This window comes from Mytilus californianus, unplaced genomic scaffold (genome assembly GCF_021869535.1).
Source record: "Mytilus californianus isolate M0D057914Y unplaced genomic scaffold, xbMytCali1.0.p SCAF_12, whole genome shotgun sequence".
In the NCBI taxonomy this organism is placed as follows: domain Eukaryota; kingdom Metazoa; phylum Mollusca; class Bivalvia; order Mytilida; family Mytilidae; genus Mytilus; species Mytilus californianus.
In genome coordinates this window covers 9,383,704-9,406,649 of record NW_026262604.1, presented here as the reverse complement: position 1 = coordinate 9,406,649, position 22,946 = coordinate 9,383,704, and the positions used below count along the sequence as shown (strand labels likewise).

Here is a 22,946-nt window from a genome sequence, read left to right as displayed (position 1 = left end):
GCACTTGTTACACAGTCTTTGAGGGCGTGGAATATATCTTCCAGTTTCAATAGCGAGGGAATGATCACTAATCCGAAATTTGCAAATAAGTTTTATTGTATCAAGATTAGGCTATGTCAGTTTTTATATGTATAAACAAAAGGAGTTTACAATTTTGATCAAGAGATGATATCTTATCGTCATATATTTCTTTGTATCTTTTTTCAAATTCATTTTTATAGTTATTTCTACTAAGATTCTCACAGGCTCTGTATTTGTTTTTAGATTCATCTTTGAGATGGCTAATAGTATTAACGGACCTAATCTAATTTACTTGTGAGTACCATGATTATGTACCTTGATCATGAAGTGACTTTGAAAGAGAATGACACTCTTTAAGTAAATCAGATGAGTTTTCATTCAAAAGTCGGTCTTCGTACAAAAGTGAGTGTGCGGCAATATAACAACAAAGGGTGAATCTTCCTAATTCAGATCCAGAGGCAATGTTACTAGCACATTTCTCTATTCCAAGTGTAACTTTACAAAGAATATTGTGAATTTGTCAAGAGGACTTTTATCTATAAAATTCAGTTTATCAAAAGGAGACTTTTTTTCTGGCTCTAGTATACTTTATAGAATGATCTGTACACATCCATATACCAAATTCGAAAAAATAAAGTCCAATACTTTAGTAAAGTATAATTTATGTCCGCATGTGCAGGCGTACAATATTTGGATATTTTTGTTCATTGTGTTCACTGAATATTTTTACCACATTGTACTTAACCTAGTATGCTTGTCTTACCTTGTTTTGGGTGAATTTGGTTAGGTAAGCATAGACGTGATGAAACATGTGGCAATATAAACTGAGAGTGTAGACAGGGGGTCTTTGATTCCCTCTTCCCCCTTTACTCCCAATTCCTCCATTTCTTCCACTTCCCTCCCCCTCAAGTTACTCCCAATCCCCCCCTTTATTCCCAGACACAAATCAGTCCAAGAAACATTTCTAGCATACCCTTATTTGTTATTCCCTTCTTCTCACGGTTCCTGTCCATTGACTCACTCCCCCCCCCCCCCCCCCCCCGACCCTGCTTCCCCCTTATTCAAACCCCTCATAAATAGTTCAATCGTGGTGCTCAGAATAATCGCAAGTAAGGTTTACTGTAAACTTCAATGGTATCATTAAATGGGATTTACTCTCGAGGAAAAAACAATTGTTGATGCTTGGTTAACTCGATCAAGTGTTGTAATGACTGGTGTATTGTAGCAGCTCGTTGTATTTCATACGGGGACCAGGAGGATTTCGAAAAAGAATATCTTGGCCTAATATGAACTGAAAATCAATATTTATATATTATTATCTTGCCGAGTAGGAACCAACAAAAATATATTATAATTTTATCCAGGGTAAATTGAAAATTATTATTAATGATCATGCATTCATCCTAAGAAAATGTAGGATATAATTGTGTACAAAAATCGAAAATAAATAAATCAATATTCCGACCGCCAATATGTTTCTTGTTCACCGAAAATCAAAGTCGTCACCAATACAATAAAATGTTCATTTATAAGTTGGATTATATCACCCTATTCATCCGGCCACTGGACAAAATTGTGGACAATCTATAACAATAAATCGATCTCTTCCACTCAACTTGATAAATCTGATTTATTGTGATAAAGATGATAAATGTGATGAATGTATGTTTACCTTTTGTAGCTCTACAATTAATTTACGTCCATTTCACATACGCAAACGTTGTTTTTAATATATATTATTGCATAATAAATGTCGCAGTAGTTTTCAATTTATGTTACATCCTGTTAATATATAGAAAAAATAGTCGTAAGGAGAAAAATCATCAGTGCATTGAAAATTTTAATGTGCAAATAGTGCAGAATAAAGGAAAAAAAATATAGAGAAAATGGGGTGCTAAAATATAAAGAATAGAGAAAATAGTCTAAAAGTTAAGGAATAAATAATGAAAGTCCCCAAATGTAGATCCCCCTTTTTGGCAGACTGCATCACAAAGACCAGAATTGAGGGTGTGGATGGGGGTTTACAGAATAGAGAATAATGGGCAAAAATATAAAGAATAGATAAAAATGGACCAAAAATATAAAGAATGGAGAATAATGGGCAAAAAATATAAAGAATAAAGAATAGAGAATAATGGGCAAAAAATATAAAGAATAGAGAATAATGGGCAAACAATATACAGAATAGAGAATAACGGGCAAAAAATATAAAGAATAGAGAATAATTGGGCCAAAAAAATAAAGAATAGAGAAAAATTGGGCCAAAAAAATAAAGAACAGAGAAAAATGGATTCAATTTTACATTTACAGCAGGAACTGTTGACCCTTCCAGAGCACATGACACTTACAGCAGGAACTGTTGACCCTTCCAGAGTACATAACACTTACAGCAGGAACTGTTGACCCTTCCAGAGCACATGAAACTTGCAGCAGGAACTGTTGACTCTTTCAGAGCACATAACATTGACAGCAGGAACTGTTGATCCCTCCCAGAGCACATAACACTTACAGCAGGAACTGTTGACCCTTTCAGAGCAAATACCATATACAACAGGAACTGTAGACCCTTCCGCAGCACATGATATTTATAGCAGGCACTACCGACCCTTCCAGAGCACATGACATTTAGAGCATGAACTGTTGACCCTCCAGAGCACATGTTATTTACAGTAGGAGCTGTTGACTCTTCAAGAGCATATGACTATTACTGCAGATACCACCGACCCTTCCAGAGCACAAGACATTTACTTTTTACAACAGGAAGTGTGACCCTTCAAAAGCACATGATATTGACAGCAGGATCTGTTGACCCTTCAAGAGCCTATGACATGTACAGCAGGAAATGTGACCCTTCCTAGAGCACACGACATTAACAGCAGGTACTGCTGACCCTTCAGAAGCACAAAACATTTACAGCAGGAAATATGGACCCTTTTAGGGCACATGACATTGACAGCAGGAACTGTGACCCTTCCAGATCACATGACATTTACAGCAGGAACTGATGGCCCTTCCAGAGACACATGACATTTACAGCAGGATCTGTTGACCCTTCCAGAGCACGTGACATTTACAACAGAAACTGTGACCGTTCCAGAGCACATGACATTTACAGCAGGATCTGTTGACCCTTCCAGAGCACATGCCATTTACAGCAGGAACTGTGACCCTTCCAGAGCACATGACATTTACAGCAGGAACTGAAGACCCTTCCAGAGCACAAGTCATTTACATCAGGAACTGAAGACCCTTCCAGAGCACATGACATTTACAGCAGGAACTGATAACCCTTCCAGAGACACATGACATTTACAGCAGGATCTGTTGACCCTCCAGAGCACATGACATTTACAGCAGGATATGTTGGCCTTTCCAGAGCACATGATATTTACAGCAGGAACTGTGACCCTTCCAGAGCACACGACATTTACAGCAGAAACAACTGACCAGTCAAGACCAACAATTTCAGCAGGAACTAATGACCCTTCCAGAGCACATGACATTTACAGCAGGAACTGATGACCCTTCCAGAGCACATGACATCTACAGCAGGAACTGTGACCCTTCCAGAGCACATGGCATTTACAGCAGGAACTGATGACCCTTCCAGAGCACATGACATTTACAGCAGGATCTGTTGACCCTTCCAGAGCACATGACATTTACAGCAGGAACTGATGACCCTTCCAGAGCACATAACATTTACAGCAGGATATGTTGGCCCTTCCAGAGCACATGACATTTACAGCAGGATCTGTTGACCCTTCCAGAGCACATGACATTTACAGCAGGATATGTTGGCCTTTCCAGAGCACATGACATTTACAGCAGGAACTGTGACCCTTCAAGAGCACACGACATTTACAGCAGAAACAACTGACCAGTCAAGACCAACAATTACAGCAGGAACTATTGACCCTTCCAGAGCACATGACATTTACAGCAGGAACTGATGACCCTTCCAGAGCACATGACATCTACAGCAGGAACTGTGACCCTTCCAGAGCACATGGCATTTACAGCAGGAACTGATGACCCTTCCAGAGCACATGACATTTACAGCAGGATTTGTTGACCCTTCCAGAGCACATGACATTTACAGCAGGAACTGATGACCCTTCCAGAGCACATGACATTTACAGCAGGATATGTTGGCCCTTCCAGAGCACATGACATTTATATCAGGAACTGCAGACCCTTCCAGAGCACATGACATTTAGAACACAAGACATTTTAAACAGGAAATGTTGACACTTCAAGAGCACATGACATTAACAGTAAGAACTGCCCATCCTTCAAGAGTACATGAATTCATCCCAGCTTTCATTGGAGATAGTGTTGCTCAATCAAGTCTTCTTTGCGTTGGTTTTTGCACTTGTTTTTGTCTCTCGTCTTTTTACTTTTACCCATTGTATTGTTGTTTTTTTATTTTATAAAGTTCAGAAACATCTACAGCAGGAACTGTGACCCTTCCAGAGCACATGGCATTTACAGCAGGAACTGATGACCCTTCCAGAGCACATGACATTTACAGCAGGATTTGTTGACCCTTCCAGAGCACATGCCATTTACAGCAGGAACTGTGACCCTTCCAGAGCACATGACATTTACAGCAGGAACTGCCCATCCTTCAAGAGTACATGAATTCATCCCAGCTTTCATTGGAGATAGTGTTGCTCAATCAAGTCTTCTTTGCGTTGGTTTTTGCACTTGTTTTTGTCTCTCGTCATTTTACTTTTACCCATTGTATTGTTGTTTTTTTATTTTATAAAGTTAGAGTTTAAGATACAAAAATAAGTAGATATGGTATGATTGCCAATAAGACAACCCTCCACCAGAGACCAAATGACGTAGAAGCTAGCAACTATAGGCGAGTTCCCCATTGGTGATCAGGGGCACATTAGGGCGGGGGTGTGCACCCCCCTAAAATTTGCAAAGCATGGGTTGTTCTTAGCTTAATAAAGAATATTTCGATAATTTTACCTAAAAAAAATTTAACTTTGCGCCCCCCCTAACCTAAAATCCTGGATCCGCCCCTGGTGATTTCTATTCTTTTCAGTATATAATTTAAATACCATCACTTTTGGTCAGGGATTTTTGGTTTAATATTACGAGCCACAGGGCCATAAATATTATACCACAAAATCTATACCATGTACACCAAATAAACAATTTTCAACCCTATAAAATGTAAAATCACTGGCATATGCACTTACCAAAATTTTGATGAATGGGCAAGAAAAATAAACAAAACCAATGAGTAGTTTTGAATTTTATTTTAGATCTTTTTAATCATTATAAAAGTAAAATAACGTTATGTAATTAAAATGAACAAAAACAACAACAACATTATAAACAACAAAACAAACAAAAAAATAAAAGCACTATAATAAATTTTTCTTCATTGTAAACCAAATTTCACACAAAACCCCTTAATATACATACACATTTCAATTTGTAAATTATTCATAAGAGTACTGCTAAATATATCACTCAATAAATACTATCTGACTATATGGGTGTCTTTCGCAATCTTGGATGATCAGTAAAGATTTGTATTGAAATAAAGCAAATTTAATGGAGAAATGTAATAAATTTAGGAGAATTTCCATTGTTAATGACATCTTTCAAGTAATTTAATCTTAAACATAACAAATATTTACCACTGCAGATTACCTGTATGTTCCCTTACCCCTGTCCACCCCTCATGAAGGCACTTATATGAATTAAGGAACACATCAGGTATGTAATACAATATAATACATGAGAAAAGAACACATGTGGCACAATTGTCTGATTGAAATTCTGAAACACATTAGGTTTACATGTAAAAAAAAATGATCATTAATAATAAATGTTAGAAAACAGCACTTGTCATGCTTGTGGTACAATTGAAATTTTGAACACATTAGGTACATGCATGAAAACTGATCATTTCTAATAAATATTAGAATACAACATGTGTGGTACAATTGAAATAATGAAACCTATTACCATGATTACATGTAGGTATGGGAATTATCACTTTTAAAATATACAATGTACAGTACATGTATTAGAAAAGAACACTTGAGTACATTTGAAATTCTGAAACACATGAGGTACATTTATGTAAAAATCATTAATCACGGTCATACAACTAATAAACCATTAAAACAGAGATATACATGTACATGTATGTCTTGCTGCTCTTGCATGTGTGACCTATGTGAGTTATTGCACAGTGTGAAAAGGCAGCCTGATTTATCTGATTTTTTACAATTTAAGCCCTATAATTTTAGAAAAAGGAACCAAAAAACCATCAAAATGAAAAAAGTAGAGAGTTAACAAGATTGGTTGAGCTTTCTTTCATCAATCTTTACACTTTTTATATTAAAATTCCATAAAATTTCATCAAAGGAAAATTGGCTTACTGTAAATTCAGAAATTGTTGTGTGCATTTATATCATCATGATCATTTATGCCATTGTTGAACAAGACAAAATTGTGAGATAAATTATTGTGATTTTCGAAAATGTTGAATACAAATAATGACATAATTAATTATTTCTAGGGCTATTCCATTAAAATGTATGTGGGAGGGTAGGAAGGGAAGTTTAATTATTGAATGTGGGTCATGGGTCTTTTTTCAGTATGCATCTATTACCATTATGCAAAATTATCTAAAAATGGTTCTTGGTTGTAGGGATATTTTGAAAGTCCCTTCCTACCCTCCCACATACTACATACATTTTAATGGAATAGCACTTAGTATTGCAAAACGTATACCGTCACAATTTTCAAAATTAATAAAAACATCGCAAACATTTCTGAACTTATTAATTGATTGAAGTGTGAACAGACAGATGGATGGACGGAAACCATTACATCATGTGAAATTGCAGAATGTAATGCCTATTCAATAATGGCCATAAAAAAATATAATTGGAATGTGTCTATTGATAAACGGTATAATGTAACAAGCAGTATAAATATACCATTGAAATAAATTCATATGATTAAACAATGTTAAACATGTTAAAAGTTGACCAGTATGAAATCTCAACTACACATAAATGTCAACAGTCCAGGATTTGTTCACTACATTGTAAATTTCTTTTAAGCCATCTTTAATCATGTTAAGGGCTATTCCATTAAAATGTATGTGGGAGGATAGGAAGGGACTTTCAAAATATCCCTACAACGTGAAACAAGAACCATTTTTAGATAATTTTGCATAATAGATGCATACTGGAAAAAGACCCATGACCCACTTTCAATAATTAAACTTCCCTTCCTACCCTCCCACATACATTTTAATGGAATAGCCCTAACATAGAATTTCATCAGGCAAAAAAAAATACATGCTTGTTTCCTGCCCCCAAATTGAAAAAAATAGGGAAGGAAGGGAAATTATTTTATTTTTATTTTATTTCTTTTTTACTGAGATACAGGTTAATTTCAGAGCAGAGAATACTCAAAATCAATACCAAATGAACATTACTGAACATTTTAGGATAGCAGAAAGCTATTTACATCATTTTCTGTTTAGCCCACATCTCCAAATGTGTTTCAATATTGTTAAAACACCTGGACATGCCAATTTAGGTGCAGTTGTATAATTATAATATTTATATAGATATAAGAAGATGTGGTATGAGTGCCAATGAGACAACTCTCCATCCAAGTCAAAATTTATAAAAGTAAACCATTATAGCATGTATAGGTCAAAGTACGGTCTTCAACACAGAGCCTTGGCTGACACCGAACAGCAAGCTATAAACATGATAAAGGTCCCCAAAAATTACTAGTGTAAAACCATTCAAACGCTTTTAAATAATATATTTCATATAGTAAACTGGTATAAACAAAATGAAAACAAAAATGAAACTTATTCTGGTAGCTGATCAAGTAGAACTGTTGAAAATAAACATGTCCAGAGATAAATCATATGTTTGAGATATGCTTTATTCTTTATTTTTTCGGAGGGATTCAGACAACTTTTCTGCAAATTCAGCAAAGCACCAAAAAATAACAGTAGGAAGGTCTGAGAGGGACGGTCGGGAGACAGGAAACAAGTACATATTTTTTGGCCTTATATCAAAATAGGAACAGAGGAAAAAGATACATATACATTTTAATTGCCAGTATAGTTTTCTGTAATATACAGCTCTGTCAGGGTGTATGTTTTTACATGTATACATATATATGACACACATGTACCACTTTTTAAAAAATATGTCCAGTCTTGATCTTGCATCCAATGGTGTATTTATACCACTTGTACATTTTTGTAGTTGCATGAACATTATATAACAGTAAATGAGATCATAAAAATAAAAAAATAAAAATTTTAAAAATATTCTTCCTGAATAAAAAAAACCAACAAAAACATGCAAAACAAACAATCAAAGTGAAACAATTATCTACATTTACAGGAGCTAACCTTTGACCTCTGAACTTCTCACAACACAAAAGAAAAATCACAACATATTGTAACTTATTATGTACATTTACAGGAGTCAATATCTTGGTCTTTGACCTCTAACATGTCTAAACTTCTCACAATACAAAAGATAAAATCACAACATATTGTAACTTAATTATAGACAATTCAAAATAAGTCCGGATTTCTAACTTAAATGTCTGACTAGATTTCACAGCTTAGCGACAATTTAAATATTTTCTTTCTGCCATCACTTAAATTAAAGGTGAATCAGCATTGTAACTTAAATACTTTTTCTGCTGCCTTGGGCCTTGAACATTGTAAATGTAGCACTAACTGGGAACATGTACAAATGGTTTTAAAGCTTTTAAGTTTTCTGCATACATGGATGATGTATGCCTCATAGACTGACTCAACATGTACTACAGTGTCATGGCTTCAAAATTGAGTGAGTTGAAACATTGGAAAGGGATTTTTAATGAAAGTGTTTGCATTTTTGAAAACAGCTTTTTTTTTTTTTACAAATCAAAGAAAGTTAATAAAAAAAATTGCCACATATTCCCTATGTACACCAGTTATGATAGTAGACTCTGTAACAGCTTAAAAGCTAAAACCCCAAAATATCTTTGAAAATGTTCACTGAATCTTTTAAGTCTCTTAAAGAAATAACTGTCAAATCCACAATTTCAAAAATCAAAATAATTTGTAAAAATTTTGATCCTTCAACATGTTCAATACTTTAACTTCAAAATAATACTGGTTAAGCGAGATTTTTTTTTATATTTTGGTAATCTTCATAATTTTATTTTTTGGAGAAAAACCAAGCAATTCATGCTATTTAAAGCTTACAGAAATATTCTAATATTTGGACAAACAAATATATCTTTATATTAGACATAATTCTCTTTAGTTGTGTCGCCATTCAACCGGAAATAATCTGTATCCTCGCTTCCTGGTGACCTGTTACTTTTCTGGCTTGGAACGTAAGAATCTTTGAATATTTTCCATAAATTCACCACAAGATCTGTTAATACCATGTCCGAAGAATTTTTCCCAACGACTCGTAAAATAAAAACGCCATCATTACGTAAATAGGTCTCCACGAATTTCCTAGCTAGTTTTTTGTCCATACCAGTTCTAATTTCATGTTCCATTTTCAAATACTTTATAACATAGTGTAACTTTTTTTCTTTAAAGGTGCAATAGAAAACCCACGAAAAATAGTTGATAAATGTCAAAATGGAAACCAAAAACAACCAAAACCATATAAAGATGAAAATCTTCTCGTTGAAAAGATTAATCGGCAAAACACATTGAATTGTCCACCTTTGGACATTGTTTAACTGGCGAATCTGGAGGTCACATAAAGTTATCCTTGGAAATCTTGGCGATTCTTTCCATTCACCGTTATGCAACAAATAATCTAAAATTTCAAACCCGAAAACATTATAATCCATCGACATGAAGGCATTGAGTATGAAGAATTGACCGACCACATTGGCACAATACATCAGTTTAATGAAAAGGTAGTACCCAGTTAAAAATGTTCCGTCACGTTTACCATAACAAAAACAAAAGATATTTGAAAATCTATGTCGCATACGAACAAGAATGTTGCTATGGTAATCTTGCTGGCATTCGATCCATCGGTGAAGGTATTTCGCAATATGAGAAATGTTTTTTGTCCGATCGTCAGGGGAAGATAATAAAGAAGCATTAGACAGACTGACAATCTTATCCATATCAATGCCAGAATAACCGTTTAGCAGACGCCATGCAATATTTGGTACTTTAAACAGGAAGGCCATGAACAAGAGGATTATGGGTATCCACTGATAGTAAGTTATCTCTTTGTTCTGTCTCATCTCAATATGTTCTGGAATGGCATCATCCATTGGAATGTAATAGGTATTCGAAATCCAGCAGGTAGATTTGGCGTACGCTACTCGTGCAAACGAAAACTCCCCCGGCATCCAACAATGGATAGGATCACCAACAAATTGTGCTGAGCTGACAATAATAGTAAAAGCTGTCAGCAGGACAACACTCCATATATGGTTGATTCTATCTATCCAGTCGTCGTCTGCTGATCCAGTCAACCGTGACCAGTTTGCCAGTCCACCTAAAGCTCCTCCAATCCTAGAAAGAAAAAAAATAATAGAATGACAAAAGTAACACAACAGCATATTTGGATTGTGTAATTCAACATGTCCACTATGGACAGCTTACTCAGGTCTGATTCAAACAGTGATAAATATACATTGAATGCAAAAGCTCAATTAGTTTTCAATGCACATGTTAATTACAGTGGCGGATTCAGGGGAAGCGTAAAAGGTGTATGCCTCTCTGATAGAAAAAATAATCAAAATTTTTTTCTGTGTTTTTACCAATAATATACCCCCTCTTTCCTCTAACCATAGACCTCCCTGATACAAGGTCTTATGATTGGAAAAAGAAATGACATGCAGGCACAGATCCGGGATTTGATGTTAGGAGGGGTAAGGGTGCTCTTGAGATTTAGGAGTTAAAAGACGTTGAAGGACCATATTTTGACCAAAAATTGTCTGTACCAATCAATTTTTATTTTTTTAATTTTAGGTGGGGGTTGGGGGGTTGGGGGGGGGGGGGGGGGGTAAGGTGCACCCCCTCTTAGTCCCTCACTCACATGTCCCTAAAAAATGGCACCATTAAAGAAGAGATATGTTTGGTTTACCACAGTTTAAGTCCAGAACACTTGCACTTGTAATGTGGATTAAAGAGTTGACCTGTGTAGTTCCTTTTTTTCCTCTAGCCCTGAAGCAGATCTAAAATCCATTAAACCTTTGGATCCATTTGTTCCATATTTCTGGATTACAAAATTCAAAGATTTCTGGAGAGGCAGCTTGCAATGTTGCCATAATTTCAGTCATGTATTGCACTACTATAGGATTTATCACAGAATTGTCCGGTGTTACTATGATGACTAAAACCGCTGCCACCAATGTGACCATGTTATATTGGAGAGGCAAATATATATTCCCTTGACATATATATAAATATAAAAATATTTACAACAAGGTGTAAAACACCCAAGAACAATTAACATATAAGTGATTGGTTATATGAAACAGTTCTCATATATAAAGAAAACTTACCGTATATAATAACTTTAGCATCTGATAATAACATCAACTTGATAGTAACCATATGAACCTGGTGTTTTCCAAGACTATAGAGTTACATGTTGTTCATTGATTTAACTGATATACAGTACATGTATATGCACAAGTAGAAATGACAAAATTCACTTGGGTGCAGTAGTGCATTTCAGCCAGTTCAACTTTGACCTCAAACTATATACGTGATATAGGGCTCCAGTAAGGTACTCCCTTAAGTTAGGTTACAAGGTCAGGTTTAAAAACACATGTAGCATCAGGTCACCAGGTCACATATACTTTAAAGCAAACTATATATATACAGTTCTTAACTAATCTGATTTTGGTTTTGAACATTTTTTAAATGGTCAAATGTCCTTTTAAATGAGACATCAAGTCTCAAGGTTGCCCACAAAGCATCCCAAGGATGCAGATTGGATTTGACCGTGCATGCCACATATATATATACATGTGAATTTTGTCATTTAAACCTGTCAGGCTGTCTAAACTAAACCTCTGAACAAAACCCAGCTCAAGTTGAATCTTTAAAATGTCTGGACTTTTTCAGCTTGGAAATTTTTGGGTATTGATAAGAGGGTATCTAATTTTTAAATACTTAAGATGGGGGCATCAAAAATATTTTACAAGATTTGTCAGAGCAATACTGTATTTCAAAACATTCCAAAATTACACACATTTTATAGCAAATTTGATGAATACACAAAATAAACAAAATCGGTATCTGATTATTCAGCTGAAGTGTCTGAAATCATGACCCCAAATTTTTAGACATGTTATGTCATCCCCCGTCTTACTATTTCAAGCTGAAAGCCAAAAAATATGTGTCTGTTTTCTGCCTCGGACCATTATAAAATAGGGTTGTTTGGTCGATTTTTTTTTTGGTTTTTTTTTTGGCATGTTTACAAAATCCAAAAAATTACATGTTTTCTCTAAGTTTCATCCTGTTATACACTAATGCATCCATACGTTTATCATGTTCAATGGTTTGACAAGTTCTACAATCAATATGCATCAATCTTATTACAAATCTTAGTAAATAATCCAGCAGAAATTGGATACATAGTCAAATAAGAAGAGAGGGGCCTCGGTGGCCGAGTGGTCTAAGTAGTTACTACTGTAATCACTAGCCAGTCAACACTGAGGTTGCGAGTTCGAACCCCGCTCGTGCGGGTGCACTCGACTCTAATCTTAATTGACTAGGATTGTCAGTTTTCCTATCGAAGGTCAGTGGTTTTCTCCGGGCACTCTGGCTTCCTCCACCAATTAAAACTGGCCGCCACAAAATAGCCCAAAAGCGGTGCTTAAAAGTGGCATTAAAACACCAAAAATCAAATCAAATCAAATCAAATAAGAAGACAACACTTTTTCTCATGATCAAACTTAGGGTCGGTTAGGAGTCAGGAAACAAGCAAATATTTTGTTTGTCTATACATGTATATATATATTTATTCTGAAAAAATATAAATAAACTAGAACACACCCGCGAAATTTTGGGCATTTAGAGCGTGGTTGACAGTAAATTGTTGTAGGATGAATTTTTGTAAAAGATTTTATGACTGGAGAATTTCAGGAAAGGTATCAAAAGTATCTTAAACATGAACTGATGTCAATATAACATTTTGAATTTTTCACCAGTTCAAAATATTGGATGTAAATCTAAAGAATGTCAACGCAAAGGTCAACTATTTGTAGTACATGTAACATGAACCAACAATTTTTAGGAGGCGAGTTGCTTTGTCACCATGCTTTTTGTTTCATTGTGCAGAAAACAGAATAATCGATATGTTAACCTTTTTAATTTCAGTCACCGATTCCACTAATGAAATCAGATTATTATGTGATATTTGCAAATAAGATTGGAATTATGAATAGAGCCATAATAAAATACTCAATAAACAATCTGATCTGTGCACAAAACCATCATATTTTACTGAAATCAGGAAATGGCGTCAGACTTAATAAACTGCTTTGCTGAGCGCAGCTAGATATACGCCAGCAGAGGTCCAACCCTGAACAGTTGGGGCAAAAATGGACACAATATTCAAGCTTGATACAGGTCTGAATTTGGATTGTAATTAAATATTTGACATATTATGGGTTTCTAAATAGATGTAGTCAAAGAACTTGAAATTGGTTATATGAAATGAATTTATATTCAATTAAAGATTTCTTGCTGTTGTGTAATACACTGTGCTGTTGCGCAATACTTAGTAAATCTGTTGTCAGACTATAACAAATAAAGTTCAATTTCTTCTCAATGTCATATATGAAATTTATGAAAATCAATAGGGAGATTACATCAACAGCTATAATTAATTCACCAAAGTTTCATGAGAACTGCTGAAAGCAATTTTGAGAGATTGTCCAAAAACTGGAAAATCCCCCCTTTTTTAATGAATAAAACCCCATAACTCAGAAATGTAAAATCTAAAATTTATAAAATTCTAAAGGGAGCTTCCATCAACAGATATAAACAATTCACCAAAGTTTCATGAGAACTGCTGAAAGCATTTTTTAGTTATTGTCCAAAAACTGGAAAATCCCCCTTTTTTTATGAATAAAACCCTGTACATGTAACTCGGAAACATTAAATCTAAAATTTATAAAAATCCAAAAGGGAGCTCAAGTCAATAGATATAAACAATCCACCAAAATTTCTTTCAAGTTGGTGAAAGCATTCTCGAGTTATTGTCGGAAAACTGGAAAATCCCCCCTTATTTAATGAATAAAATTTGTAAGGGTTCCGCGGAACCCAGTGTCTCGCCTACTTTTTCTGTTAATCGCAGGCTCAACAAAAATGAGGAAGTAAATCAATAAAAATATTCCTCTTGATACTATCTTTTGATTGTAAGAAGCTTCTGTCCAAGTTTGGTAAAACTCCAGAATAGTTTATGAATCTAATAAATGTTTAAAAACTTTAACTGCAGACTGAATGTAATGTTAACTGGAAGAAAACAAATTTCCTTCTAGATACTAGCATTTGATCATAAACAAGCTTCTGTAAAAGTAAAATACGGAAAAAATGGATTTATTTTTTTACAAAATTTACTTCTAGATACAAGCTTTTGATCATAAACAAGCTTCTGTCCAAGTTTGGTACAAATCCAAAATAGTATAAGAAAGTTATTAAAATTTTAAAAACTTTAACCACAGAGTGAATGTGTTGTTTCCTGGCAGAAAATCTAAGTCCATTTAAAAGTAAAATACGGAAAAAATGGATTTATTTTTTTACAAAATTTACTTCTGGATACTATCTTTTGATCATAAACAAGCTTCTTTCCAAGTTTGGTAGAAACCCAGGATAGTTTAAGAAAGTTATTAAAATTTTAAAAACTTTAACCACAGAGTGAATGTAATATTTCCCGACAGAAAAACTAATAGATATAAAAAGATGTGGTAGTCCATTTATAAGTAAAATACGGAAAAAATTTACTTCTGGATACTATCTTACGATCATAAACAAGCTTCTGTCCAAGTTTGGTAGAAATCCAGGATAGTTTAAGAAAATTATTAAAATTTCAAAAACTTTAACCACAGAGTGAATATTTGTGGACGCCGCCGACGGAATGTAGGATCGCTATGTCTCGCTTTTTCGACTAAAGTCAAAGGCTCGACTAAAACCACAAAACTCGGAAACGGTAAATCTGAAATTTACAAGAGTGCACACGCTGAAATGTCTCGCCTTCTTTACTAATCATTGATATTATGTTGATTGTCCTAAATATAAAGCTTTATTACAACTGTCACATAAACTTAACATTAACCAAGTAAACTAAACATTGACCAATGAACCATGAAAATGAGGTCAAGGTCAGATGAACCATGCTAGGCAGGCATGTACAGCTAAAAATTCTTCCATACAACAAATATAGTTGACCTATTGCTTATAGTTTAAGAAAAACAGACCAAAACACAAAAACTTAACACTGAGCAATGAACCTTGAAAAATTAGGTCAAGGTCAAATAAAACCTGCGTGACTGCCAAATAAATCATAAAATATTTCCATACACCAAATATAGTTGAACTATTGCATATATAGTATTAGAAAAAAAGACCAAAACTCAAAAAACTTAACTTTGACCACTGAACCATGAAAATGAGGTCAAGGTCAGATGACACCTGCCCGCTAGACATGTACACCTTACAATCATTCCATACACCAAATAAAGTGGACCTATGGCATACAGTATAGGAAAAACAGACCAAAACACAAAAACTTAACTATAACCACTGAACCATGAAAATGAGGTCAAGGTCAGATGACACCTGCCAGTTGGACATGTACACCTTACAGTCCTTCCATACACCGAATATACTAGACCTATTGCTTATAGTATCTGAGATATGGACTTGACCACCAAAACTTAACCTTGTTCACTGATCCATGAAATGAGGTCGAGGTCAAGTGAAAACTGTCTGACGGGCATGAGGACCTTGCAAGGTACGCACATACCAAATATAGTTATCCTATTACTTATAATAAGAGAGAATCTAACATTACAAAAAATCTTAACTTTTTTTTCAAGTAGTCACTGAACCATGAAAATGAGGTCAAGGACATTGGACATGTGACTGACGGAAACTTCGTATCATGAGGCATCCATATACAAAGTATGAAGTATCCAGACCTTCCACCTTCTAAAATATAAAGCTTTTACGAAGTTAGCTAACGCCGCCGCCGCCGCCGCCGGATCACTATCCCTATGTCGAGCTTTCTGCGACAAAAGTCGCAGGCTCGACAATAAAAAACGAAAGGGAGCTCACGTCAATAGATATAAACAATTCACCAAAGTTTCATGCATATTGGTTAAAGCTTTTTTGAGTTAATGTCAGACATGTTGACGATGGAAGGACGGACGGACGGACAGACAGACGGTCAACGGTATACCATAATACGTCCCGTAAACAGGCGTATAAAAAGGTGTTGACTTTTAAGAAAGCAATTTAATTCTAATATGGGGTGCTTATTACTTCATATGAATAGAGTCATGATAAAATACCCAATAAACCACAACCACTATAAATTGACGACGTCACAATGCGATTTGTGCACAAAAACGCCATATTTTACTGAAATGGCAACAGACTTTTCAGTGGAAAACTTTAACATATTAGAATCAAAATAATTCATGCATTCCATAGATTTGTTTATATTTTCACATGGTCTGGGTCATTATATTCGTTAATTTTATCCCTTGCTTAAGCTAGGTATAAAATTCCAATATAACGACCCAGGCCATGTGAAAATTGTAAACAAATCTTAATGGCTTGCATGAATTATTTCTTAAATAAAACATGATTATATACCGGTTCCAGGGGTCCCAAGAAATCTGATTTTCTTCGCTTCCCGGGACCGAAGGAAGGTTTGATACTGGTTCCTGTAGCTAAGGTACCCAAAACATTAAAATTCCAATATAACGACCCAGGCCATGTGAAAATTTTCAAAATCTATGGCTTGCATGAATTATTTCTTAAATAAAACACGATTATATATCAGTTCCAGGATCCCAAGACATTGTATTTTTATCGCTTCCAGGGACCGAAGGAATGTTTGATACTGGTTCCTGTAGCTCATGTACCCAAAACATGTATGTAACCAAGTAACGCTCGTAGAGCCATAATAAAATACTCAATAAACCACAACCACTATAAATCGACGACGTCACAAGGCGATTTGTGCACAAAAAAAACTTATTTTACTGAAATGGAGTCAGAGTTTTCAGTGGGAAACTTTACTATATCCATAGATTTGTTTTCATTTTCACACGGCCTGGGTCGTTATATTCGTTAATTCTATCCCTTGCTTAAGCTCCGGATGAAATTCCAATATATCGACCCAAGCCATGTGAAAATTTTCAAAATCTATGGCTTGCGTGAATTATTTCTTAAATAAAACATGATTATATACTGGTTCCAGGGTCCCAAGAAATCGGATTTTTATCGTTTCCAGTGACCAAAGGAATGTTTGATACCGGTTCCTGTAGCTCAGGTACCCAAAACATTGTATGTAATCAAGTTAGGAATTAAGGTCTGTTTGTAAATTTACCAAAATTCTGTGTAATTTTAAACAGTCCTAAACGGAAGTCTTGTCTATGACTTAAAAGTCTGTCTGATGATGACGGAAACAATATTTAGACGCCTTTATTTTCTTTTTCCTCCCAAAATACCCCAAACGAAATAATCATAAGTGAGGATGACAAATGCGACTATGCATGGTACCTACAATGTATAGGACACAGAGGCATGATGATTAATTTATTTTGGAAGGAAGAGAAGCGACACACAAAATGATATCTTCTCATTTAATAGTATACATACATTGGCAGATCCAGGGGGTGTTCCGTGGGTTGGAAACCTTCCCCATTTAAATTTTTTTTATGTTAATGTTTCATGGTGTTCCGGGTTGGAGCCCTTTTTTTCAAAATCGGAATCCGAGCCTGAAATAAATTTGGAAAGCGTATGAAAAATTTGCAAGTTATATACTGTCCATACAAAATTAGGGACTATTCGTGAACTGTTGTTTATTTGATGTCCAGCATTTCCAGCAGCAAATAATTCATACATTTCAAGGGGGAACAAATTAACAATGAATCAGGACTGCTGTACATCATATTATCCAAATCACTGTCGATTATTAGATACTTGTTAACTGTAAAAAAACTAAGTCCATTTACCAGTAAAATACAGAAAAATTAAAATAAATATTTCAAAATTTTGCTCTGGATACTGTAATTTTTGTCATAAACATGCTTCTGTCCAAATTTCATAAGATTCCATGAAGGTTTGACAAAGTTATTGATGACTGGACTCAATCTAAATGTTAACTGTAAAAAAAACTAAGTCCATTTATCAGTAAAATAGGGAAAATGAAAATAAATATTTCAAAATTTTGCTCTTGATACTGTAATTTTTGTCATAAACATGCTTCTGTCCAAATTTCATAAGATTCCATGAAGGTTTGACAAAGTTATTGATGACTGGACTGAATCTAAATGTTAACTGTAAAAAAACTAAGTCCATTTACCAGTAAAATACAGAAAAATTAAAATAAATATTTCCAAATTTTGCTCTGGATACTGTAATTTTTGTCATAAACATGCTTCTGTCCAAATTTCATAAAATTCCATGAAGGTTTGACAAAGTTATTGATGTCTAAACAAGAATGTGTCCATAGTACACAGATGCCCCACTTGCACTATCATTTTTTTATGTTCAGTGAACCATATAATTGGGGTAAAAACTCCAATTTGGCATTAAAATTAGAAGATCATATCATAGGGAACATGTGTATTAAGTTTCAAGATGATTGGACTTCAACTTCATCAAAAACTTTAACCTGAAGCGGGACAGACGGACGGACAGACGCACAGACCATAAAACATAATGCCCCTTAGTGGGGCATAAAAACACAGACTGAACCTAAATGTTGATGCCGCCGACACCGACGAAGGAATCTAGGATCTCTATGTCTTGCTTTCGCGACATAAAATTGTCGCAGGCTCGACAAAAAGCATGGTTGTTTTCGTTTTCAACTATTTTCATATTCATTCGATAAATATCAACTCTGCAAACATGGCAAAGATCAATTTGGATCTGTTCATTTATCATCACTATCTTATGCTCTTAATTTCCATTTGCTATTGTAATAGATGTGCCTAGGTTAATTCCCCTTAATATCTACTGATTAATTATTTAGTATTTAAATGTTTATTTTAAGTTTAATTTGTTTTAAACATAGTAAGATAAAAGTAAGGATTGTTAATTTTACTATTTTATTATTTAACTTTGATGTTTCTAGAATTTTTAAGAATATTCATTTATTCAACTTTTCTTTCATACCTTTTCTGTTCAAGTTATCCTGATTAATGACAAGTTTAGGATTTTAATTTATAGTCAGTCGGGGTCGGCCTTGCACAGGCCTCCCAATACTCTCCGGAATGTATCATTCCACTTGAGGCTAGAGTTAGCCACCACTTCGGTGCAATTCGCCAGAGTTAGTCACCCCTTTTTGGTGCAAGTAATTCCATGTTTTGAACACAACGCGAAGCAAATTTTCTTTACCTAACGACTAACTCTGGAAATACTTTACTTTTCATTTTACATTTGAATTACTTTATTTTTGAACTTCATTTTAGAAAGTTTTATACTCCTGTTTAATCCGACTTGCAATTATTGTACATTTGTGAATAAATATAGTTTCATTTGATTTATTGTCTGTTGTTCAGCCATAATCTGATATCAGGTATCCAGATGGTCGAATAGGGACGAAGTACTGGCCACTACACGTCCCGGGAGGTGTCGTCACCAACCCCTCCTGTTACAAATTGTGCCGTGACCAGGATATCTGATCACTCAGTTATGGTTTGATCATTTTCTGCTTATAGTTATTTTTTATTTGACTTTAATTTTTGATTTTCAAAATGATAAATTTTGAACAGAAACCTTGTACTTTTGACGGTGTTAGCGCTGATGTACAAGATTATTTTATTCAATTTGAAGCAGTTAGTCTATGGAATAACTGGAATTTATCTGAAAAGGCTCTTCAGTTAGTAATAAATTTAAGAGAAGAAGCACGAACTATTTTTATGTCTTCTTACTCCTACTCAGTTGCAAAGCTACGATTTTTTGAAAAGTGTATTATTGCAACGTTTTAATCCTAAGGAAACAAGCTTTTTATAAATTTCAACTGAAAAGTTGTACAATTTTGCCAGAAGAATCGGTGTTCGATTTTGGACATAGATTCAAACTTTTATGTCATCGTGCATATCCAGATCACTTTCACAGTATGCAATTGTATTTTATGGACCTTTTTATTGGCAAATTAGATAAGGAAATGGGAAAGTTTGTTCATTTTAAGCATCCTGAAACTTTTGATGATGTTATTTTCTTGGCTACAGAGTGTGAGTCTTTTAATTTGACAATTGAACCTGTTGAATGTGAAATAAAGGAAAGTAAAGAAAGTTTAGATTTTAGTTGTTTGAAGTCTGGTTTTAATCAAATTGTCAAAGTTCTTAAAAAGCTGGTTTATAGGAAGTTTAAAGTTAAACAATGTTTTAATTGTTCAGTAGTTGGACATATCAGAGCTAATTGTCCCAATAAGATTTGTAAAAGTGTCAATTCTGTGCATGTTGTTGAACCAGTTGTTGAACCAGCAAAACCAGTTTCTTCTTCAGTTAATAAGGCTGTCAAAAAAATCATGCAAAGTTGTCAAAAGAGTTCAAAGTTTAATTTTCCATCTGATTTGCATAGCTGTTTATCTGATTATTTGATTTCTAGCCTGGTTGAGTTTTCTTGTTTGAAGGATAAGCCAGTTAAAGTTTTGATATAGAATGTTTTATGAGTTTTAGTTTGTATATTTAGTATTTTACTTATTTTGTCAGTTTATATTGTTTAGTAGGTATGGTTTCAAAGTTTTGTTTGGAATTGTTGTTTTTCTTGGTCACGTTTTTGAGCCGGTTTTGCCATCGAAACCACCCTCAAAAACGTTGTTTAATTAGATTGTGTTTTTTCTTTAGATGTTGGTTTGTTTTGTTTGTTGCTAAGTTTCTTGTTTGAATAGGTTTATTTATGAGTTTGCTCATTTATTTGGATTTTTTAACCTTTCTGAACAAATTTTGTTGTTATAACTTTGTTTAGTTTGGTTATGGTATTCCTTTTGTGACTTTTATAAGTCATGACAGAAATCTATTGAGTGGCAGTAAGTTTTAGTGAACACAACCAGCTGATAAAGTAAGCCGTTCTTGAATCGAGAACACCTTTTCTTACTTTTTACAATGTTTGATCATCTTGAACCCGGAATCACAAGTTTAAAGTGATTCTGTGAGATCTACAATGGTGGACTAAACCTGGTACAACGATGGACTTATAAGAACCCGAAAACACACGTTAAAAGTGATTTCGTAAGAACAACAATTGGTGGACATTACCTGGTACAACTTGAACCATGCAGATTAACCGTTATTTAGATTTTGTTTCCGTTTGAAGAACTGTGTTTTATTGAATGCTGTATATAACTGTGTCCGTTTACTGTCATGATATATATTCTTTGGACCGTACTTCATGAAATGTGTTAACCGCCTATTCCTGGACGTTTATACCGTGTGGAACTTTTCTGATGGTTGGACCGTGTGCTTATATGACATTTTTATGACATTTATTGACATTTTATTTGCATTGATTTATGTTATTGTTTAATGTTTTCAGCACATCTATTTTTTAATATTTCTTTTGCCAAATATTAATTTCTTTAATATTTGTCCTAAGGGGGGAGGAATGTAATAGATGTGCCTAGGTTAATTCCCGTTAATTTCTACAGATTAATTATTTAGTATTTAAATGTTTATTTTAAGTTTAATTTGTTTTAAACATAGTAAGATAAAAGTAAGGATTGTTAATTTTACTATTTTATTATTTAACTTCGATGTTTCTAGCATTTTTAAGAATATTCATTTATTCAACTTTTCTTTCATACCTTTTCTGTTAAAGTTATCCTGATTAATGACAAGTTTAGGATTTTAATTTATAGTCAGTCGGGGTCGGCCTTGCACAGGCCTCCAAATACTCTCCGGAATGTATCAATCCACTTGAGGCTAGAGTTAGCCACCACTTCGATGCAGTTCGCCAGAGTTAGTCACCCCTTTTTGGTGCAAGTAATTCCATGTTTTGAACACAACGCGAAGCAAATTTTCTTTACCTAAGACTAACTCTGGAAATACTTTACTTTTCATTTTACATTTGAATTACTTTATTTTTGAACTTCATTTTAGAAAGTTTTATACTTCTGTTTAATCCGACTTGCAATTATTGTACATTTGTGAATAAATAGTTTCATTTGATTTATTGTCTGTTGTTCAGCCATAATCTGATATCAGGTATCCAGATGGTCGAATAGGGACGAAGTACAGGCCACTACACGTCCCGGGTCGGTGTCGTCACCGACCCCTCCTGTTACACTATTTTTAATTGAGGTTTTTTTGGCACCTTTTTGTCGTTAAGATTTGCAATTTTTGTTGTGGTTTTAGTCACTTTTGTGTCTTTTTCATAATGAAGATGGTGTGTTTAAGGTGCATCCGACAACTTACATCCTTCAAACTTTCTAAAATTCATATAATGATGAAATCAACGTTCCAGCATGCAGCATCAGCAGCTTGACAATGACAGGTTCATGTCGCATGTGGTGTACCGAACTTTTTTACCAGTGTTGCTTTTTCAATATATTGCATCTGTTAATGAAAGAAAAACAAAGTTAAATATAATGATGATGAAAAATACGTTTACAAACAAAAGATAGTAAATGAACAAAAAAACGTGTCTTTGTTTACCATAAATGTCAACTTCATTCATT

The 22,946-nt window shown here is 34.3% G+C and overlaps 1 protein-coding gene and 1 long non-coding RNA gene across 2 annotated transcripts in view; both read right to left on the bottom strand.

Annotated features, from left to right (window-relative positions):
• LOC127721345 (uncharacterized) overlaps positions 1 to 1,816 on the bottom strand; it is a 34,794-nt gene extending 32,978 nt beyond the window's left edge. Inside the window, exon 1 of the long non-coding RNA XR_007991163.1 lies at positions 1,694 to 1,816. This is a non-coding gene — a long non-coding RNA (uncharacterized LOC127721345). The remainder of the gene's footprint in view (positions 1 to 1,693) is intronic.
• Positions 1,817 to 9,336: 7,520 nt separating this feature from the next.
• LOC127722270 (innexin unc-9-like) lies at positions 9,337 to 22,818 on the bottom strand. The gene is made up of 2 exons (XM_052229163.1): positions 22,684 to 22,818; positions 9,337 to 10,585 (listed from the first exon to the last, which is right to left on the bottom strand). Coding segments are annotated over exons 1-2 (1,251 nt in total). The 5' UTR covers positions 22,686 to 22,818.
• Between the last annotated feature and the right edge of the window lie 128 nt (positions 22,819 to 22,946).